Raw genomic sequence first — 21902 nt, forward strand, 5'->3', positions numbered from 1 at the left:
GCTTTTACACATGCAATGCTGTAACGAACAGCTAGTTTTACTATAACTTCAGTATATTACCTTTGTCTTTTGCATGATTTAAGTTGTCAGAAATTGTATCTTCTACTTTTTCTTCACGTGACTTTTCTTCTTTCACTTGTACTTTGTCCAAGGTTTCTGAAACATCTGCTTTGTCTTTTGCTTGCAGAGCATGATAATCCTTTGTTCTGTCTTTCTCTGTTTTTACCTTAATTGAACCTTTTCGTTTATCCAAGTTGCATTTTTCATCTTCGCTCTTAGCTATTAACAAATTAATTAGATTATTTCCATTATTCAGAATATTTTTTATACTCTGCTACATTTTAATGTGTGTTAGTTTACCTCTCAAATCATTCACACATCATTACTGAAATTCAGAAACAGAATTAAGTATACAATGGTAACATCATAGATTAAGCTTAGTGCAATATTGAATTACAAAAAAAAAAAAAATCTAAAAGCCCACCAGAGATAAAATGTTTCATTTACATTACTTTTTCAGGAGTCCATGTTCAGTCGTTCTTAAAAAAAAAACCAACCCCAAAACCCAGCACATTTTTCAGGAAACTAAATACTACTTTCTAAAAACGCAGACTATTAAAACATATTAATTCAAGACTGAAAACTAAAAAATAATTTTTAATAATTTTGAGTTCTACAGTTAAGCCAGAATGGACACTAGTATTCAAATGACTTTGTGCTTAACACTGTAGTGGCTATTAATTGCAATACAGAAAGTAAAATGAATCTAATTTAACAATCCTACAGACAACACTAAAAGCAGCAGCATCCACTTTGCGTTTGATCCAGTCAAAAGCAACAGGGAAAGTATCACATCAATATGTGAGGAAAGAAATAATTTTGGTATGTAATATAGAGTGGGCTGTCATTTTCTAAATTTTAAAAGGAAACACAAGATTAAATTTACTGTAAATATAACTCATACAGTTCAGGATGCATTCCACAAGTCAACTGTGCAAAGTTTTTCTTTTTAAATATAAATCCTTAGAACAAATAAGTAAAAAGGCATGTTTTGAACCTTCTAGTGAAAGAAGGTTCTTTCCCCTTATAAAACTATTGTTCCCAGATAAAACTGGTTAATAGTATTCTGTCAACGTGGAGGGGAGGGGTGAGAAAATACACCAATATTTTAGATGTTACTTTCTGCTTGTAATTACTTTACATAATTTTTTATTTGCCTTTAATTTACATAAGGCTATACAAAGCTGTACAAATATTACACAGCTTTAACTGAAACAATTTAATGTAGCTCAAAATGTCTATGACAACTGAACCGGGTGTATTGACAAAGATCAGCAGATTTCCACAAAAGCTCCTCTGGTACGCTACTTGTAACAAAGTCTAGGTAAGACGTGCCACATGCAAATAATAAACTGAATAAGCAATAAAAACCAGTATGTTAGTAATGAAAAAACCCATGAGCAATGCAGACACTTACTTGGTAGCAACTTTCTGTAATTTGCGTTAGTGTTTCCAGGCAGTTTGGGCATAAACCTGTGGACGTGTGTTTTACTAATCCAGCTCCAGCCACCATACCCTGTTACTCTATATTCTTCCCCTTTTTGCTTCCAAACCTGTTAAGTATTTTTAAAATAGTAGTTTTAATGGTGCTATCTGATGCATTATTAATGTACATTCATTTAAAAACCTAAGGTTTTAAAAAAAAAAAAAAACACAAACCAAAAACTTTAATTTACAGACTTCTTCAAACAGGTTGACATATATTTGTGAAATAACATACTATCTAAAATTAAAGATCTATCTGGTGATAATTAAATTGATTCTATCACTGTAACATCTATAGTCCGTATTTATTTCATGTAACAGTGAAAATCTATTTACCTAAAAGCTGAAAGATTACACAAGCTTTTGAATCAATCTGTATGTTTATTACAACAAATAAATTTAGAGCAACGACCCACTCCAACAGAAGTATTCAATATCTACTGTAGCAGAATATAAAGAGGCTTCTATAGTAGCTCCCATCACATTATATACCCTTCCAAAGTAAACGTAGCTAGGCTAGATTTTTCTTTTTGGGGGGTGGGAGTGGGGATGGGAAGGGAGCACCTGACAGGGACAGACATACAGATGAGATTCCAACCACAAGCTAGAACCCTTCTATTAGGAAAGGCTCATTTTACAGACAAACATCTGTCAACTCGGGCAGTGCCACTAAGAGCATAATACATGTCAAATTCAGTTCAGACCAAGATTATGTGGTTGATTACGTGGGCAAGGTTCCTACTCCAATGGCAGGAAGTAATGCAATGACATTCATATTTTAAGTTTAAAATGAAAACAGAAAAAGAGTAAGAAATCAACAATTTCTGTATTTTGTTTGTTCTTCACACGAAATAAAACCTTACCTGATGTTTGACAGGAAAAGTGTATTTCACCCATGTAGCTTGCTGCATTGTTTCTTCTTCTTCTTGTTTTCTCTCTTTTTTTTTCACTTTCTCCTTTTCTTCTCTTTCTATTGCTGTCATTCTGCGTAATCTAATGCATATGGATTTAAGTGCATTTACGTATGGGATCTTGTAAGCAAGTATAAGAAGTCAAACAACAGCATATACTACCCCTTTGAATAATTTTAAACATCTGAAGTTAAAAGGAATGCCCAGTATCAGGTTATATGTACTACTTGCAACAGGAACACTACCGTTTTTTTTGGCTATTCCAGAAGGGCAAACACAGCTGCCCACAACTGTGTCTGACATCAGACACATCTTGTTTCTGCTTCTACAAAACAGTGAGAGACAAAAGACCACTGAACTGTGTTGAAAGTTGCTCTTCTAGTCTCCCCAAGTTTTATCACTTTGAGACTGTGATAAAGATATTTATCTGTGATAATTGTGACAAAGATATATTCTTTTCTCAGATGAAGAAAAGAAACTTGCTTTGCAGGAGCAACAACACTATAAAAATCTTGTGTATTTTTAGTGGGTTTGGTTGAGAAAAGACACTTCAAGTGCTGAATGACTGACTAAATTTAAACATAATTCTTACAGGCTTGGAGGAACTAGTAGTTGTTAACCAAAGTAAAGCGCTCCCATTCAAAAATATTTTTATGTTTATTTATTTTACCTAGTGTGCCCCAACGACTCCCGCCAGATTGGCAGCATGACAACCGGTTTAATTGCACATTCCAATATAGCCAGCGCTAGTGCAAATTCTCTAGGTTTGCTGCACATCTGAACAGCCTTAATCCAGTTAGACCTAAATCGGAAAAAAGATAAAAACCTGAAACATACATGCACTAATACAGCATGCGACGTTAATACGATTTAATGGGAAGATAAAGCCTCCTATATTTTAACAGTTTGCTCAAATGTGCAATCCTTTTAGCCATCCATCACAAAACATACATGTTATCTTATATTTTAATATACTGAAGCAGGGTGCTTGGAAATCACCGATTTGAAAAAACAAAGACCATTGCTTATTAATACTGTTAGGAAAAATAAAACAAGGGATATGTATTTCCATTTATAAATTTACCTGTGGGAAGCCCAGTTAGGGTGAAGGAATGATGCCGGGATATTGTTTTCTAGCTGAATAATAGTTAGCCTCAAAGTGGATATGGTGAGAACTCTGGACCCATGCACAGACCCGTTCCATTTGAACTCTCCAGCAGGAGTCAGACAGAATTTATGCGAGAGATGTCGTCTCTTGTCATGGTCCTCTCTGTGCTGGTGCTTGTTCAATGCGAATGAGTTAGTGGCATACTGATTATGATAAACACGATACTTCCCCTCTTGCCCCAATTTGAAATAATTGTTGATATTGCCTTTCATCACAACTTCCTTCTTTGTGTTCATTCGGGAGACTTCACCTTGAGAGTTGACCACCAGAACCTTGTGAAAGAAAGAACAATTTTAAAGATTCACTTAAGTTTCAAATATTTCTGTTTACTTATTTCTGATTTAAGCTTCAATTGTCTATATATAAAATAATAAAAATACCTTGCATCAGTTTGTAGAAACAAATAACTGTTTATCTGATGTACCAAATATACGTACGTCATCACTGACTGTATACAGAGTTAGGATATTCCCAAAGATCAACTTCAACATTAAAAAACCCGCCATCCAGGCTCCTCAGGAAGTCAAACAGGAACCTGTTTTGCCGCTCTGAATTATGCCTATTGAGGAGACAGCTCTGCGGAAACAGCTTCACTAAACTGCAGTAACCTTTCTGTGAAACCCCTCCTCGGTAAATCACAGAATTCACACGTGTTGCTAAGCAAAACAAACATCTTTGACTTTGAAAACACAGCCCGGATAACATCACTGGTCTCATTACTCATAGCTGAGTTTCAAACTTGAGATGTTTGTGAATAAATATGCTAAATGCTAACTTACAAGGAAAACCAGTTAACAAAAGTAACAATTAATACAACAAACAATATGCAGACAAATAACTGCAATGAACTCTTAATATTCAAACACTTCTCTCCTGGAGAAACTAGGTTACTAAAAAAAAAAACCAACCCCAAACAAAAACCACCACCCCCCACCCGTCAAACCAAAAATCCAAACCACCACAAAACCAACAAACAACCTACAGCCATACAAAAAATTTATACCAACTGGCAGACATCTGAGAGAGATTTCACTTTCAGCTGCATCAAGCAGTGCTACAGTTTTGCAATGATTGTCTTTAAAAGACCATACTCTGCCAGTGCAGATTTGTTATGAACTGGAAACGTGGCTATTACCTCGCTAACCAAACAACAACCAAACACAAACCACTGCAGAATTGTCATTTTGGCACACCACTTCTCAGGGATATGAAGACAGAAGTGAGAGAAAACACATAGAAATTATTACTGGCTATATAGTAAACAATTCTCTAAATTTTATGACCAGCACATTAAAGGAAAGGAGGTGCACTAGGTCACTGTCATACCACTCTGTAGACAGCAACTAAGAGAGCAAGAGAAAAGGAAGGAAAAAAGGTTCCTGTGATATTACAATTTCACCATTTGTTAATTTATTATTACTACTTCTATTTTTAAGTATCTCTGCCAAAATAACTTTTTTAGTTTTAAAAACATTATCTGTTTTCTAAAACAGTTTTCGTACTTCTTTGAGTTTTCCAAGATGGGCACAAACCTCTCTGCCTTCTTTGTGTAACTTATTCGCTTCATGTGCTGCAGCAGCAACCTGCTGGCTTTTCATCTGGCTCAACTTGCTGTCTGGATTTCGTAATCTCGTGAGCATTCGCGTCGAACCTGGCGCGCCTTTGCCTGCGCCTGGAGAATCACTTCTTTCACCATTAGATTTCTCTCCTGTCCAGGCAAAAAAAAAAAAAAAAAAAAAAAAAAAGGCTTTTAAAACAAACTTAAAAATTGGTAGTTTTCTATTGATGTATGTGAGTTACAAAGTAAAAAGATGCATAAAATGAAAGCTAGAGACACTACGATTACCTATGTCCTCTGAAGTCTGGGATCCCCTCTCCGCATTTTCAGCATCATCAGACGTCTTAATGGAGTCATTCTGCCCGGAGCCCAGCTCACTACCGTTGCTGTTTTCGACATCTGACTGCAGAGGTGCAGCAGACGCACTGCTACTGTTGCTAGGGGTCATCTGACCAGTTTCTTCTACAAAAGAACAACTTCATTTTTAGTTTTTCTTTTAAATTGGATCAATGCAATTTTTTCTAGTTTTAAATTTTTCATCAAAAAACTCCAAACCCAACCATCAGATGAACATCTTTTACTGGACTGGAAAGAAATACCTATAAAATATTAATTCCCTCCAGAGCACTGTATCCATGAAAGCATTTTTTTGCTCTGCTTCAAGCAGTTTCAACTTTTACAGCTCTGAAGAACAGAAATTCATACTTGGATGAAATACGAATATATTTTAAATACAAGACAATTTTTTCTATAGATGCACACACAGAGAACCCTCTCCCGAGACTTTATTTTGCTTTTAGAATGCAGATTTCACAGTATTTGTTCCTCCTGCAGCTTCTATGATTTTATCTCTCTTGATTTTTCTTGTGCTTTAGCTGTTCCTCAAAGCATCCACCTTTCAGTTCCCCTCCAGTTTTCCACCGAGTATTTGATTGTCTCTTCTTTGGCACAGTAATTCTGAGGAATCCCACAGACTTCAGTTCAATTGGCACCACTCTATATCTAAACTCCTCCTCTGCAAACTTAAAGTATCACCCTCTTGCAATCTGACAGGTCAAGATCTTGCTTCAAGCTCAGGAAGATAAACCAGTCCTTGGCCCTCCGTTGTCCTTGTCACTGTCTGTCTTGACAGCTGTGGACGTTATTGCCACCTCACTTGTTGCTAAGGCATCCTGCACGAGTACAGCATCAGCGAATTGAGCTACCTACAAATAAACCACTCCAGCTTCCCAGTAAGAACAAGCCACCATCCCTCAAACAACATCATCTTGATTTTGTGTGAGAGAGACCTGGCTTAGCTGTTTAAAAAAATACGAGATTTGTCTGTTTCTAGAATTCTTACAAAACATCAGGGACTCTGTTGTTATAAAGACAGGCAACAGAACAAAACCTCCTTTTTGTGAAATATTCACTCCCAGCAGAGAGACGATTAGGTAAACATGCTGGGATTCTTAGAAGATCCCTAACCTGAACGCATCTTGATTTCTGGCTCTGCCAAGTGGGTGACCACCACTGTTGGACCCATCTCCCTTTTTGCTAAGAGGAAAAATGGAACCGTTTGTGGTGCCTGCTGTCTGGAGGAGAGTGGAAGCACCCAAACTAGACTCTTAATAAAAGACTCGTATCCAAATTGAATTTAACAAGGATGCTGACAGACTCATTCTCGCCTAGCTTTGCGTTTTACTCTTATTTTCCCCCTTTTTTGGGGGTAGCTGCCTCACCGATACTGGTTCAGTATCTCTCCCTCTCTCCAAAATGAGTGTCTTCAACGAAAATTTCATAACAGGAACATAAGTATCACTACGAATACCTATGAAGAACCCTCTCCACACACACACTTTCCTACAAAAAAAGCCACTAACGTAAAACAAGCTAGAAGCTTTGGAAGGAAACATGTACCTGTGAAAGTATAATAAAGAAATAGTAATAAATATATAAGTGAATCTTTAAAATAAAATACAAACCCATAAATGTGTCTGGAACAAAGTTATAGGATTAAACCTCTATACAGTTATTTTAACTTTAAAATGGAATAAAGAAAAACAAGAACAGGTAAAACTATTTGGTCAAATATCTAAAATGAATGCTTTTTGTCCCATGTGCTAGGACATTTTCTGTATTAAAAAAGTGTATTATGAGGCTTCCAGATTATGGATTAATCATAACTTCTAATTTTCTCCTCCTGTTAACAAAGTTTATTACAAGGTTTGGACTCATTCACATTTGCAAGTTCAAGAACTGCAATCTGTATCTGAATGGACAACTATTTCTGTAGGAGAGAAAATGTTTACTATCACTTTTTAAAACATAACATGCTACCTCACAGATAAGAGTATTTTTAGATTTTTAAGAACTGAAAATAAACCTGATCATTTTAACAGTAATCAGATGTTTAGAATAACATTTGCTTATGTAGTAAAGCTTGTAATAGAACATAATTCTAAATGTACTAGAATATAATTCTAAAACAGTACACTGATGATTTATGTTACACCTAAGCAAGTCCCATTTATTCCTAAATCTAAAGTTTTGTGGTTTGTTTTTTTTTTTTTTTTAAATTACATAGCGAATATTACCACTGACGTGGCAGAACAAAACATGTTAAAATACAAGAGCCTCTGTGCTTATATTTCTGAAATCTGTTTAAAATTCTTAGCATGACAATTTTAATCTTGACATTTCAGTGCAATGGTTTACTCGGGTGAATGAAAATACTTTGTTTGTTAGTACTTCATACAGTAAATGAGAGGTTAAAATAATAAACAAGCCAGCAGCAAATTAGAATTTGAAATAAACTTTGATAGGATGCTGACAATCATTATGGATCACCATGGAAAAATAAAATATACAGAAAACAGAACAAAAGAAGCTTAGCCATAGTCATCTTCGGAAGGCATGGAAACAAATGCTAATGTCACAGAGGGCCACAAATTTCAAGCACTAGTTGCAAGAAAATTAATTTTGAAATGTTAATGACAACGTAGCAGTAAAGGATGGCACTGCAAGCAAACAGCATGAGTGATATACGCTGTGAATGGTTTTAGTGGACAAACCAGATAGAAAAACTTAACAGATTCCCCAAATTACAGAGGCATTGGTAACAGTGCCTTCTGTACCTGAGAGTTCCTGAGGGAGCTCTGCTGCCACCTTCTTCTCTGCCACGTTGTTGCTATCAAGGGTTTCTGACTGACACCCCATTGCGTTCTTCCCTTCAGAGCAACTAGTCTCTCCTGCAGAAGCATTTGTGTTGTTGTCATCAGTGCTTGATGTCACAGAGTTACTTTTATCCCCAACGACTGTTGCCTCTATAGTAAAATGCACAACAAAACTTTAGGGATATTCTTTAGTATGTCTTAGGATGTCATTTGGCATCATCCAGAGAAAGCATTTCAGCAGCTTGCTTTGATAACGCTGAAAAACATTGAGCTTTTTCCTTTCCCTTTTTTTTTTTTGCTATGAGATATGTCTCAATCACAGAACAAATTCTTATGAGGAAAACTATGTTAAAAATGATGCAATATTGCTTAGTACAAACATGCTGATCACAACCTGCAAGTGCCACCTGTACCTTAAGCCAAAGTACCTACAACCTGAAAAGGAGGAAAATCAGTAAAATTACTTAACAAGAAAAACAATTATAAATTACAACCACAAAGGAACTGACATATATCACCTATTACTCAAAAAATAACTTAGAGACTCATACAAGAAAAATAAAAATAAAAAAATATCACATTAACACTTAAAGAAATGTGTTTTACCTAAATGAAGTTGTTATAGCACAGTCATAGTTTCTTTACCTTCTGTTTTCACTTTTTCCGCATCTTGCTCAGCGGGCGTTTCCTCAGTTTTATCTTGGTCTCCAGATTCTTCCTTGCCTCTCTCAGCATCTGTCTGGTCATTATCAACATCGCTTTTGGCCTTTTCTGCTTCATCATCTGCTGTGTTTTTATCTTCCACTATTTCTCCTTTTCTCGCTCTGATAACGTCCAAAATTTCATCTACAATAGAAGGTATGCTGTCATCAATAAACAACAAACCACCACATACAAAGCCACTGAGCAGAAATGACATGACATAATACTACTTCCTTTCAATGAGACAAAAGATAACATTCAACTTCTCACCACTTTTCCCCACTTAGAAGAAACAATTCCAAGGATTTAATTATTGATTTCTCAGTGACACATTTATATAGTGATGACTAAAATCCATTTTAAAACCTGAATATCTAATCTTCACATCTTCCTTAGAACCAAAGTTCAAACCACCACAGGCTTATATTGCCATTTATTGCTCCGAGGCAGATAAATTAGGTTGGTGGGGAACTGCAGAGGAGATAGGCATTCTTCTGCACTTTCCATAATATTTTTGCCACTCCAACTCCCATTGGCTCATTAAATGTTTATGAGAGGTTTTATATCTAAATCTATCTATCTCTAAAACACAGTACATCAAGAAACATTTGACAGTCAACACAGCTCCACTCCAACACCTGGAATGACCATAATCTGGCACACCCTAAGCATATTAAGAATCTGAATCATTCACGACATCCTGGAATAAACACATGATACACAGTCCTACAGGAAGTCAGCACCGCACAGCCATGCTGGTAGCTCCATTATGCTTCTCCATCAACTTCTATAAACTTCTTATAATAATACAAATATAAAGTAGTATTTGATTCAAAGTGCAATATCTGTTCCCAATTAAACAAAATACTCTTACCATTTGCTGCAGAAAGAAAAGACTTGTTGTTGCCCCTTGCTTTATTAGTAAGATCTTCTGTCACATCCATGTGCCGATGAATTTCTTCACGCATTTCTTCCAGAGTTTTGCATAGGTCAGCTTCCCAGTAATCTTTGTCTAGGCATTCAATTAATTCTGCCAGCTGTATCTTTGTGCTATAGTACCAGATTTTCTTATCTTTCTCACTTTCTGAATCTTCCTCTCTGTAGGAGTATTGAAAAAACATTACTTAAAAAATATCTGGATAAATGACAAAAATTAGTATCAGCCTATTTTTTGCAGAGAACTATTAAATGCCAATACCTGAATTTGAATAAAGAAATCACGAGGACACTCATATGCACCCAGTTTAGTACCCAAATACTCCTTTCTCACTTCTCTCCTCCTTCATCCCCTCAGAAGTTCTCATGACAACTTCATCAGAAAAGCTTTTGAAGAACTGCCTTAATACTAGTTTGCTCAATTTGGCAACAAGGTTTATTCTCATTATATTCACTATTACTGTAACCAGTAATCTACTACTAAGTCTCAAACCATTTGCAATGAAAAAGAGTATGGCTTCAGAATCCACAAAGGGTAGTGCTTCTGACTGCACATTCAAGAAACAGCACAGTTCGGAAATTCAAAGCTAGAATGTCACATTCATAAAATATTTTATATTAGCATCTCTACGGCATTCACCAGTAAAGGACAAAAGAATCACAGTATGATCATTTGATAAAGAACAACACATTTCCAGGCTTTTTATCTGGGGTACCGCATGACACCATGAGCCTAGACAAAACTCCTGGAGGACCACAGTGCCAAAAGCAACTCAACAGGGCCACCAGACCCAAGCGAGGTCCACACAAATCTCAAGTAACAGGCCCTCCCAAAGTGCTGGACAGTGGAAGGAGGCGGCTCCAAGCAGTTCTGCAGAAGGCTGCTTGATTTCGAGCTCGGCTTGTTCAGTCCTGTTCAGCAGCAGCAGCCAGATCCAGGCTGGCTGCGGGCAGGACCACCCATTCCCACAACACATCCTAGCATCCCCAGTACCATGAACACTGAAGGGGGTGACACAAGGATTTATCAGCCTGGCTGTCACACGTGGAAGAGGAGCTAAACTACTTCTACACTTGCACTACCTATAAAAGCATTACAGACCATGGCTCACTAATAACCCCAAACTGTCTCTAGGAATGGAAAGCTGACTGTAGTTCGAAAGATCTACCCTTGTAAGGTCTGTTTTGTGTTCCTCTCTACTGGCTGCCTCCACACGGCTTACACATCAAAGACGGTAAACATTGGCCTCGGATACTCAGAGCGCCAAACAACCGTAAGGCAACTTGATCATGACCTATCTGCTATTTTCCACATTGTATTTATGAAACAACTGTAATACTCACAACTCCATCAGAATACAACTAAAATAAGGTGGTCACGAAGTTAATAATGGCAACATTACTCAAAATTCAACTACTAATTTGTCACAACCTTTACTACAAAACAGACTTTTGGTTTTGAGGATAAAACTTGGTGTATTGCAAAGAGATACTATCATTTCTCTCATAAAGGCCTTTGTTCATGAAAAGTAACTTTACCCATCTACTCCTCTAGGCCTCCAGTAACCTTCCACTAGTTTTAAGAGGTTAGCATGGTTAAGCTTGACAAATTTTCTCAGAAAACAGCTCATTTCAGGAAGACTGCCCATACAATACACATCAAAAAGTAGCAGCTGAACACTGACAATCATTTGAGTCTATGGAATATTCTATGCCTGTAGTCTTCCATGTTAAAGAAAAATTATTATTTAAACCATGTTTCCTCTAAACCAAGGAAGTTATTTACTAACAGTAATAGAAATGCAGCACCTTTATTATTGTTTGTGAATAAAATCCACAGAAAAGGAAGACAAAGGTGAACACCCAAAAACTAGAGATGGAAGGGGAGATAAGAATGCAAGAATACAGCTTTATATAGCAAGAGGAAAGAAAAGGATTAAACAAAACGATTTAAAAAGGACAGGCAAGTATGCCGTCTGAATTTCCCCTGGCAAATGTCCAATGGAAGCAGCGAGAGTAAGACCCTGGCAGGGCAGCAATTGTAAGGCTGCTTTGCTCCTTACAAATATGACTGCAGAATACAATGCTGTTGCTAAGTTTATATGTTAACTATTTCTTAGCTCACCAAAAGAGGAACTTCAACCTTTCATTCTGAGCCCCTAGCTCATTACATGATTATTTGCTAGACAGATATGCCATTTATACATCTTCTTACGTGACCCATATATGCAACAATATGAACACTTTATATAGCCTCATCATTCCATGAAGTAAGGCTGTGCTACTACCCATTTGCCAGACAAGTGCCTCAGTCCAGAGGCTTGTACACCTTGCTTAGATTTCAACTCTGACCATCCAAGTGTCGTCTTCTTTTTCCACTTTCCCTCCCCATTTAGCAAATCAGAAACTGCTACAGCTACGCTAACGCACCCCGGATGCATACACACATCACCCGAAAATCCCAAGAAGCATCTGTCTTTCCCTCTCCCCTCAGTTCTTCCTAGTGTTAGAAGGTTCCACTGGGCTGAAAAGCAATTAGCGGTTATCTTCAATTTCTCTACATAACTCAAGAAAAAGCCTTCACTACCAGTACAGATACGCTATATATTACAGGCCAATAAAACCCAGAGGCACACTGTGAAGAATCAAGTCACTAGACCACAAAGAGAATATTCTGCAGAAGGAACCTAGAACTAATTAATCTTTCCATGTGTGATCCAAGCTCTATCCATCAAAGAACTGCTCAGGTAACATTCTAGAAATGGACAACAAGGTTATCCAAGAGCATTTTATTTCCGTTCTACTTCATTTATATACAGTTTTGAGCACAGAATTTCTCTTGAATTGAAGTCTATTGCAACCGTAGTAGCAGAAGTTCAGGAATTAGCATTTTCTCTTGACAAAAGCATAGAAAACGAAATGGCACAAGCTTGCTGTTAGGTATGCTTACATGAAACTCACTTTTGGTCAGGCTTCTTTCTGAGATTCAGGGGTATGCCAGTGGAAGCCTTGGAGTGCTCATTACCAACTCACCAACAGTTAAAGAACTATCGCAGAAATCGTTCTATGAGATCCATTTTGGCGAAGTTAGTTAAGATTTAAATTAACAAAAGATTTAAGTCAAGTTTCCCTGAAGGCTTTCTTGCATTGGCTAAAGGGATGCTACTTTTACCCTTTGAAGAAATCAGAGAAGCTACCCTAAAAAGAAGATGGAAAGATGCAGGTCTACACACAGACCAATTCCCAATGTTTTTCTCTGACAAGCCAGAGAGATTTGCAGCTTGGTGCTGGACAGGTCTGCTTAGTCTCCAGGGGACCGAGCTGAGTCATATACATTAAGTGAGGCCAGACAAGGGAGAAAATAATCACACGAATATTTCCTACCTCTTTCAGCCTCCTTTGCTGCCAGGAACTGGCAGGCTTTAGAGACTAGTTTTAAGACCGATAAAAATGACAACACAGAAAGTAATAACAAAGTAGATACACCCCTTCCTGAATTCCATGCCGATACAATTAGAAACTGAAGAATTCAGTAAATTGTTTAAAGTAATCTATTCAAATTAAGATCAAACCCCTTTTTAATTCATTGGAGAAAATAGAGGAGGACACACTAAGACAAACACACTAAGAGGAGGACAAACAGCACGACAAACTTCGCAGAATAAAGCTGAACCTGTTTTTGACCATCAAGGAAGATACACACAACTCAGAAATAACAACTTGCGTCTTATTTCTGCTACCAAAATGAAAGCCAGACAACGTTTCATTCTTCTTTCACAGACATTTGACAAATCTGAAGCATCTCAATATTTCTAGAAAGATAACTTGTTAAAACACTGCAGCATTTTACTAGGAAAATGCAAGTCAAAGTTCTAAATTTCCTGACTTGTTAACATGCAGAAATAACTTTCACAAGCAAAACAAACACAACTGATCCAGAAACATCATCCTAAATTTATTAACAGCTGTAAACAAAACCTCAGGAATTAATTTGTTCTTGGTTTGGTTTGGTTTTTTTTTTGGTAATCTTGTGGATATTTGCTCGTGGGGATGTATGAGAGGAGACCTCCTCAGTGTCCGCTTTTCCATCTTTGTAAAACAGAAGAGGTGGAAAAGAGAAAAAAACTACAATGATGGGCTTAAAGAAGGCTTATCACCCTCAGCAAGTGATGAGCATAGAAGTATAAGTACCAGTGAACAACAAGACTACAAAACCTTTTAAAAGATGGGAAAACCAGTCGTATAATGGATTTATAACATTTATAAGAGGAGAAGCAGTAAAAAGCCCTAAAAAATCCCTTTGAAAAACAAAAAATGCAAGAATTTAGGATTTCAGTTCTCTAATCCCCCCCCCAGCAAGATTTCAAATTAGTGTTTGTGCAGATTATTTTTAGATCTATTAGTTTCCTCTGACATATTTGCTCACATAGCATTGATGAATCCACTCTATTAGAAAGCTGATATGATAATATCATTTCATGAATCTCAGGTTCTATCATTTGGCAGTTATTCTATCCTTCAGTTATCCAAGACATCAGATGTAGTCTGATTTTGTTCAGTAAATATATACGAAAAATGGCTGGTTTTACAATACAGCATGCTTACTGAATCTAAAGGACATTAAAACCTGAAAGTACAGAGTTTAGCATCTATGTGAATTATTGAAGCTGTATTTCCCTGGAATTTAGTTACGTAGTAAATACTTTCGTGCCCAGATGAATGCCTTTAGCATAAAGTTTTAAGGCACATTATGTGTGATTTTAGTTTAAAATATGTGGAAGTACTGCCTGTATCAAAACCTTCTGAACATCAAATATTCCACTTGAGGAAATAAAACATTGTTTCATAGATCAAGTTTAGTCAAAAATAATTACCAACCTGCCTACATACTTGGGGGCAGGTGGGAGGCATGGGGAAGCCTGCCTATTTATCTTAAAATCACCTCCTGAGTGACTGACTGAATTTTTTCATGTGAATTCCCAGACCTCTAATGGCAAGGAGAATATAATCGTTCTGCCAGTACAGTAGAGCAGTGAGACAAACCTATCTTTAGAACAGCTTGTTTTCCTCAAGAGTTTGAAAGGTAAGACACAAAAACCATGCACAGAGGAGACTAACTATAAGTTATTAAAGCACAGGTAACTAGAGCAAAGAGAGTATCAGTTAATGTCCTTCACAACCAGGCTTTGTGTGAAAATCAAACTTTCAACTAATTTTCTGGAAACAGAAGGTAGAAAATTATGTATGAGGCCATGGAAGAATCACGGTATCAAGAGCTTCAGGCTGACCATCACATCCTGCTGAACCACCTGAATGATACGCCGCATACCGTAGAGCACATGATTGAGTATAAACATGGAGTATAAAAAAAAAAAAAGGTAAAAGATTCCCTCCCTCTTTTAAAAGATTACTTGACACTACTGTGGCATTTATAACCCGAAGAAACTAAGAATAATCAAATAGACTCTTTTTCTACAAGAGAAAGAAGAACACGGGAAACTAAGAAAATACTTAAAGCATCAGCTACCAATACGTTAGGGAAAGAGCACTGTATTTTAAAGGACTAAAATGAGTCCTTAGAAGTGTCTTGTTTCCAAGATGTAATGCCATCAACAGTCCTCACAATCCCTTCTGAAGACACTGACAAATACCTTAACATTCACTGTAATCTGTTTTGTATGAAATTCTGTTAAGATATCCAGCTGTGGCTTATTTTCTCCATAATACTGAATGGCAAATTGTATTTCAAGAAATCTAGTAAAATCTCTGTTTTTCCTAAATTAACATTACCATTAATTTCACTTAAATACTATTTCTCCTCCATTTTATAAGAAAAACCAGTCTGCAGCTGTTTTCCTTTGAGAAACAGAAGTATTTTTATAATTTCAGACTCATCTTTCCAAGCAAAAAACCAGGGCACAATGCCCTCACTAACAAGGGTTTGATTATTACTAATGTTTCAAGATACATTAACATCTCAAGACCAACTAGTAACAGGAAATTGTGTAAACATACAAAGTACATCGCTTGAAGACAGGCATTTCTTGCTATTTCCACTTTGTTGACACCTACAGAAGAGTTCACATACAACATTTTCTGCATTTCTAGTTAATAGATCTGGTGAATACCTCCAGGTGCCTCTGAAAGCCTTCGCTTCAAGGGCAGACCATCAAACCAGTACCAGTACCTAACAGCCAAATACTATCTAAGCAGGCAACAATATACCAAAACTAATGTCCTATGCACCATGTGATCACAAAGAGAGATAAACTTCTTTTCGGGAGCTTTTACAAGAAACCGATGAGTTCTCATCAAAATTCCCTTTCTTTTCCTCACATTCACGTGTTTTAGGCACATTAAGCTGGAGGCCCTGGGGTTTTTCCCCCCGCTTTCTATACGTAGATTACGAGAACATTTATTTTGGAGAAAATTGATGGATTAATTACATGGTCTTTAGAATCTACTTACAAACCAGCAAGAAATGGTCCTACCTAAAGAAAGAGGAATTTTAAGATGGCAACAGCAATTCACAAGATTTAAAAATACATTCAATATGATACTATTGTTCAGAAAAGCCTAAATTATTAGTTTACTTACACAATGATTCTTCTGTTCAGGAACCAGTATTTTCGTCTATGCCTGTCATATCCAATAGGTTCATGTCGAATGTACGGTTTATTTTTTTGGATTTCAGCAACACAGTCAGTTACTCCAGGCACCTTATGTGCTACGCAGACCTCACACTGCCATTCATCTTCTGGTACCTCCTCAAGAGGTGGTTTCACGCACTCCAAATGGTACACCGCCGAACAAGTTTCACAGCAAAGCAAATCCCCAAGTTTGTGACAAACCCTACAATGATCATCATACTGAATAACACCTTCTGACATTAACTCTTCACGTGCAATGTTTGTTGTAAGAAACTGATCCACTAAGAACTGCAGAACTTTGATTTTATTCTCTACTGGTCCATAAGGATAGTCCTCTGTCTCTTGGTAAGGAAGAACATGATGGTATTCCTTGTCACTCTCACAATATACCCGCAGAACCTCTGGCCACGTCATTCCATCTATGAAATACAAAGTGGAATTAACGCTATCTTTGAGGTCAGCAGGTCCAAAGGTAGTATTTGAAGTGTCTTCTTCACGTAAAACTGCTTTTAAAAGCACTATATGCATCTCTGCCATAAGTGTGCACTGCTCTTGACTTACCAGAGCAGCACAGAAGTCCTCAAAACGAAAAGGAGAGAGGCGTAAAACAGTGCCAAAGTTCCTTAGTACCTCATAGATGGCAATAACATTCATTATATGCTCACTAGGCACCATTAAGTCCTCTGAGGATTTAGGAAACTCCAAGGGGGGGATATCTTTTTCTTCCAATATCGGAGAACGAGGACGATGCACTCTTTGTCTTCTCCTACCTGGAATAAAAGACAACAATAAGAATTTTGCCATTCACAGGTCAACGTGTTTAAACATCTATGATCAACTGCATCAAATGTTCTAAACTATTGCAAATGAAGGATTCACATCTTCACAGTTACATAAATGTGATAATTCAGCTAATAATCTTACACTTTAATTAACAGTATGAAAATAAAATACACAAGATATGTGAAGTTTTGTTTTAGACAGAGCACTTGCATTTCCCATATATTCAGATCTACTCAATCTTTAAAATGACATCTAGAATTTTAATTGTTAAAGTTAAAAAGAAAGACATTTCCCTCAGCCAAAATATTAATTTAGAAGTTTTTCTTATTTTTATGTAGCACGACTAGTTTATCATTCTTTCTTGGAATTTTAACTTTAAACTTGAAACATCAAGCTTCAAACAACAGATATGTTGTATTAAAATATTGCAAGCTACTCTCCTATCCAGCAACAGTATACAGGAAAGGTCATTTCAAGCAGATGTCTTAGGACATCAATTTCAACCAAATTAAAATACAAAAGAGAACTTAAATCACTTTGTCCACTGCTTTCTAACTAGAGTACTTCTCCTGGATACCGACAAGCCAGAAACAAAAGTTAAATGTGATGTTTTATGAAAATGTCTCAGGAACTCCCCATTTTTCAAAACACAACACAAAAAAAAACCACTCCCATGCTTCAACAAAACAGGAGAGAGATCCACAGAACACGGAAGTAGAATTATGGAAGGACAAAGCCTAACACAAAAAGCTGATCTGAAGAGCTGTTTTACTCCCTACAAGAAAAGACACTGAGCATAATTAATTCAGTCTCAGATGCTAATTCAGATGAGATGCTACACTTTCTTCCCTTTAATTCCACTATCCTTTATGTCAAGCAGAACCAAAAAGAGGAGAATTTCTGTACATGGCACTATTAGGCAGATGAAATATTTCAATCTTCCATCAAAATAACCAAAAAGCATCCAGCTACATGCAACTATTTTGGAGCTATCAGCTACAGTATTAGATGAAAACTGGTTTTAGGTCCTCTGGTAAGCATACTAAGGTTCTGGTCAACAACTAAATTTTGTAATTATCAATTTTACACAAAGAAGTGGTCACCAGGATGCATTTTTTTCAGAGAGAAAATCCAAAGGAAAAATGAAGCTGCCTGTAAGGGCAATTCCACATGCGCACTTTAATAAAAAGTGACATGTATTACGCGCTGTGTGATCCGAGACTGAAGAGTGACACGACCAGCACTGTGGAATTTTAAACTTCACATGAATAATTTTTCATCAAATTCTGTGCATAACAGCCCTCCCCCTCCAAACTGGTTCAAGAAAATTAAGAGATAAAGTAAGTTCCAGTCATCTTGGATGCTGCATTCAGAGGAAATGGTTCTGTGTGGCATTTGTTCAACCCACCCCACTCCCTCCAGTACTCCCATAAATGGAGGAAATGAGTCTAATGGGGAGTGGGGCAGTGGGAAAGTCCTGCTGAGGCAGGCAGATACCCAAAGACAGATCCCGCTGAATCTGAAAACACCATCATTAATACTTTAATGCGTTGAAAAAGGAAAAAAAGATGTTACCAAAATCAAAGCTACCTAAGAAACAGCTCGATGCATTGTAGTCAGTTGGCCAAATGATTCCAGAAGAAAAATAAATTGATCACTGAGCTAGTATGGCAAGATGACACCAGCTACATCTCTCCCTCTCAAACTTTAAAGAATGAAATCTTATACAACAAATTAGACACTCCGAAACAATATAGAAGATGAACTGCCAGATGTTTCCATTACAGAAGTAATGGGTCAACATCATCTGCATATAAAAATAAATTTCCAAGTTTAGTTAAGTTTGAGTTCTGACTGTGGAAAATGAAATGACTGCCTTCCAATATGGTTCAGCGCAAATCAGTGGAAAATGTTTAATCATGGCAAACACACAAAAACACAGGAGTCTCACAGCCAGACACAAAGCAAGTGTTCTTACAGCAAGGAATATCTAGACCAAATCCAACTTTTCTACCATTAAGATCCAAAATCATACATATGGATAAACCAGACTTGGTTTAATTAAAAAGACCCCAAAGGAAAACACACACATGTGCACAGACACAGATTAAAGCACTTTAGGGTCCTGAAGCTTCCTTCAGCATTGCTGGACAGTGTGGAACCAGCCCCAGTAAGTGGTCATGCAAGACAACAACAATGCAGAACAGTATTCTGAAACAACTAAACGTCTTCACAGAGTCCAAATATCACAAAAAGCTGGCAGAGCTATAAACTAGATTCTTCTCAGTGTTTGCAATTGTAGCCGAAAAACGTCTGTCACACAGTAAAGCCAAAAAAGAAACAGCCCTTCAAGACAGAAAGCAGCAAGAATGATAACCCTGGTTCACCTAAAGTAATCAGAAGTGACAAACTACCCCCCAGTAATTTCAGGCAAAGATAAACTAGAATGAAGGAATGCTGCTGAAAGAAGCAAAGACTCCTTATTTCCTCTCATTTGTAGAGATTTTCTGCTCCAAGAACAAGTAATTGTCCTATACGTTGTTTTTATCCTTCGATGAAAAAGATCAGATTCCCCATATACCATCTTGGCTGACATCTCTCTCACAAGACACAAACACTGGTGTACTTGTTACAGCAAATTAACAGGAGAAGCAAAAAAACCCCCACACCTTTAAAACAAGGCATTCCTAATATTTTCTGAAAAAGTTAAACAAGTTCTCTAACACTTCCTTTTACAAAGGAAGCATATTGGTACAATTAGAGATCGAGAATAAATGTGTTATCGGGACACAAAGTATGTCACAACACGATAATAAAGAACCATACTTCGGTGCAAGTACAATGTAACTGCATGGTTGCATTATTCACACCACTCTTCATCTTCTATTTAAATCAATTTACACATTTTCATGTTTGCTTTCATATAAGGCATAGAAATTTCAAAAGTAATTGTAAAACCAATAGTTTAGACAAGAAGGAAAAATGTATTGCATTACAAAATGCACGCTTCATTTGTCTGCTACCGTGTGTTAGGGCCCATGGTCTGCAGCACAGGGACCGTATCGTACTCAACGCCCCCAATCCGTACTGCAAATCACACACATCACACACCATGTCTCAAGGGCTCAAGTCATTACTCTTTACGGAAACTGAATTGCTTTGAACAATTCTGCACTGCATATAATCTGGTTTCGAGAGCTAAAAAAGGGAAAGTATTCAAAGATGCAGAGTATTTTAGAGAGAAATGGTACCCAGACATATTTTTCTTGAATGGCTTGGTGGCATAGCATTTCAAATCTTTCTACGTTTTGAGCTTTTTTTCTTTCCAATTTCACTTTTAATTTGTCACTGATATTTGCTGTCCTGGGTTGTACAGAACTTGAAGTTGAGAAGAGAATCACAAAGTGTGATTTGGAAATTCAGGCATTCCAAGCAATTTGTGCTTAAACGTATTACTGTTCAGTGCATCAACTGCAATCTCAGGAAACACGCCAGACACCTTTAGAAAAAAAACAAAACAAAACAAAACAAAAACCCACCAAAACACCACACCAGTAAAACCAAGCAGTCTAATCCCCAGTGAAAAAAATGGACATTTTCTACCCAGGGGTTCCTAAATCTTGAAGCATCCTAAGCAGCTGCTGAACGTGAACGTGCTGGCCAACGGAATATGATATAATAATGTCAAAGTGCTAAGGTCTGTTTTGAGCTGAAATTTTTGTATTCCGCTGGTTGGGTGGATAACCCCCTCCCCTTGCCACTAGCTCAGACAGCTGAAGAAAGGCAGTTTTGAACTCCAAATAAGGACTCCAGGTTTGTTTGCGATTCTGATAACAACAATTTCTTCATTGTTAATTATCTGCAGTGTTCTGACATCCCATACATCTTCAACTTCTGTGAAGGTTTTTGAAGATAACAGTTCATGTTTACCCAACTGTTCTTCCTATACATAAAAAAAAAAATCCTTCAAATTTTGAATAAAGTTTTCCTACAATAAACATATCTAACTTTTCAAGCTCTTCACTTTTAAGAAAAATCTTCTCTTTTCCACGAGGCATATTGTCCAATGCTTGAACTCGACATTCACTGGCAGACACACACACACAAAAACCTAACCAAACAAAAAACACCACCAGAAAACCTAAAACAACTTTGGTGTCTTTGAACAATTATATGTTCAATTTATTTTATTTTATTTTTAATTATTTTTGAGACTCTACGATATGACAACTTTTGTTTTATCTTGCTGTCATTCATCATGGATTTTGCCCTCCAGAGGGAATTTTGATTACTATCTGTGACTGAAATTTAATTGACTAAAAAATAAGAATAATAATTTTAATGACCTCAGTTTAAATATTTGAGAGAAGTGCATGCTTGTGTAGACTATACAATTGATGACTGCACAATAATAACACACAATTTTTTTTGATTTGGGACACTACATGTGTACATTACATTAACATATATTTAAAATAATACATGGAAGTGAAA

At 36.8% G+C, this 21902-nt stretch overlaps 1 protein-coding gene across 2 annotated transcripts in view; it reads right to left on the reverse strand.

The window, feature by feature from the left end:
* BPTF (bromodomain PHD finger transcription factor) overlaps positions 1 to 21902 on the reverse strand; it is a 56692-nt gene that overhangs the window by 26575 nt on the left and 8215 nt on the right. For both annotated transcript variants that reach the window (XM_086473846.1, XM_009947757.2), the window contains exons 2-12: positions 16573 to 17395; positions 9914 to 10137; positions 8983 to 9183; positions 8299 to 8487; positions 5471 to 5644; positions 5157 to 5332; positions 3541 to 3896; positions 3127 to 3258; positions 2409 to 2538; positions 1478 to 1613; positions 61 to 279 (exon numbers count right to left, since the gene is read on the reverse strand). In XM_086473846.1, the coding sequence (XP_086329972.1) occupies positions 61 to 279; positions 1478 to 1613; positions 2409 to 2538; positions 3127 to 3258; positions 3541 to 3896; positions 5157 to 5332; positions 5471 to 5644; positions 8299 to 8487; positions 8983 to 9183; positions 9914 to 10137; positions 16573 to 17395 (2760 nt within the window). The remainder of the gene's footprint in view (positions 1 to 60; positions 280 to 1477; positions 1614 to 2408; positions 2539 to 3126; positions 3259 to 3540; positions 3897 to 5156; positions 5333 to 5470; positions 5645 to 8298; positions 8488 to 8982; positions 9184 to 9913; positions 10138 to 16572; positions 17396 to 21902) is intronic.

Source organism: Leptosomus discolor, chromosome 15 (genome assembly GCF_034619465.1).
Source record: "Leptosomus discolor isolate bLepDis1 chromosome 15, bLepDis1.hap2, whole genome shotgun sequence".
In the NCBI taxonomy this organism is placed as follows: domain Eukaryota; kingdom Metazoa; phylum Chordata; class Aves; order Leptosomiformes; family Leptosomidae; genus Leptosomus; species Leptosomus discolor.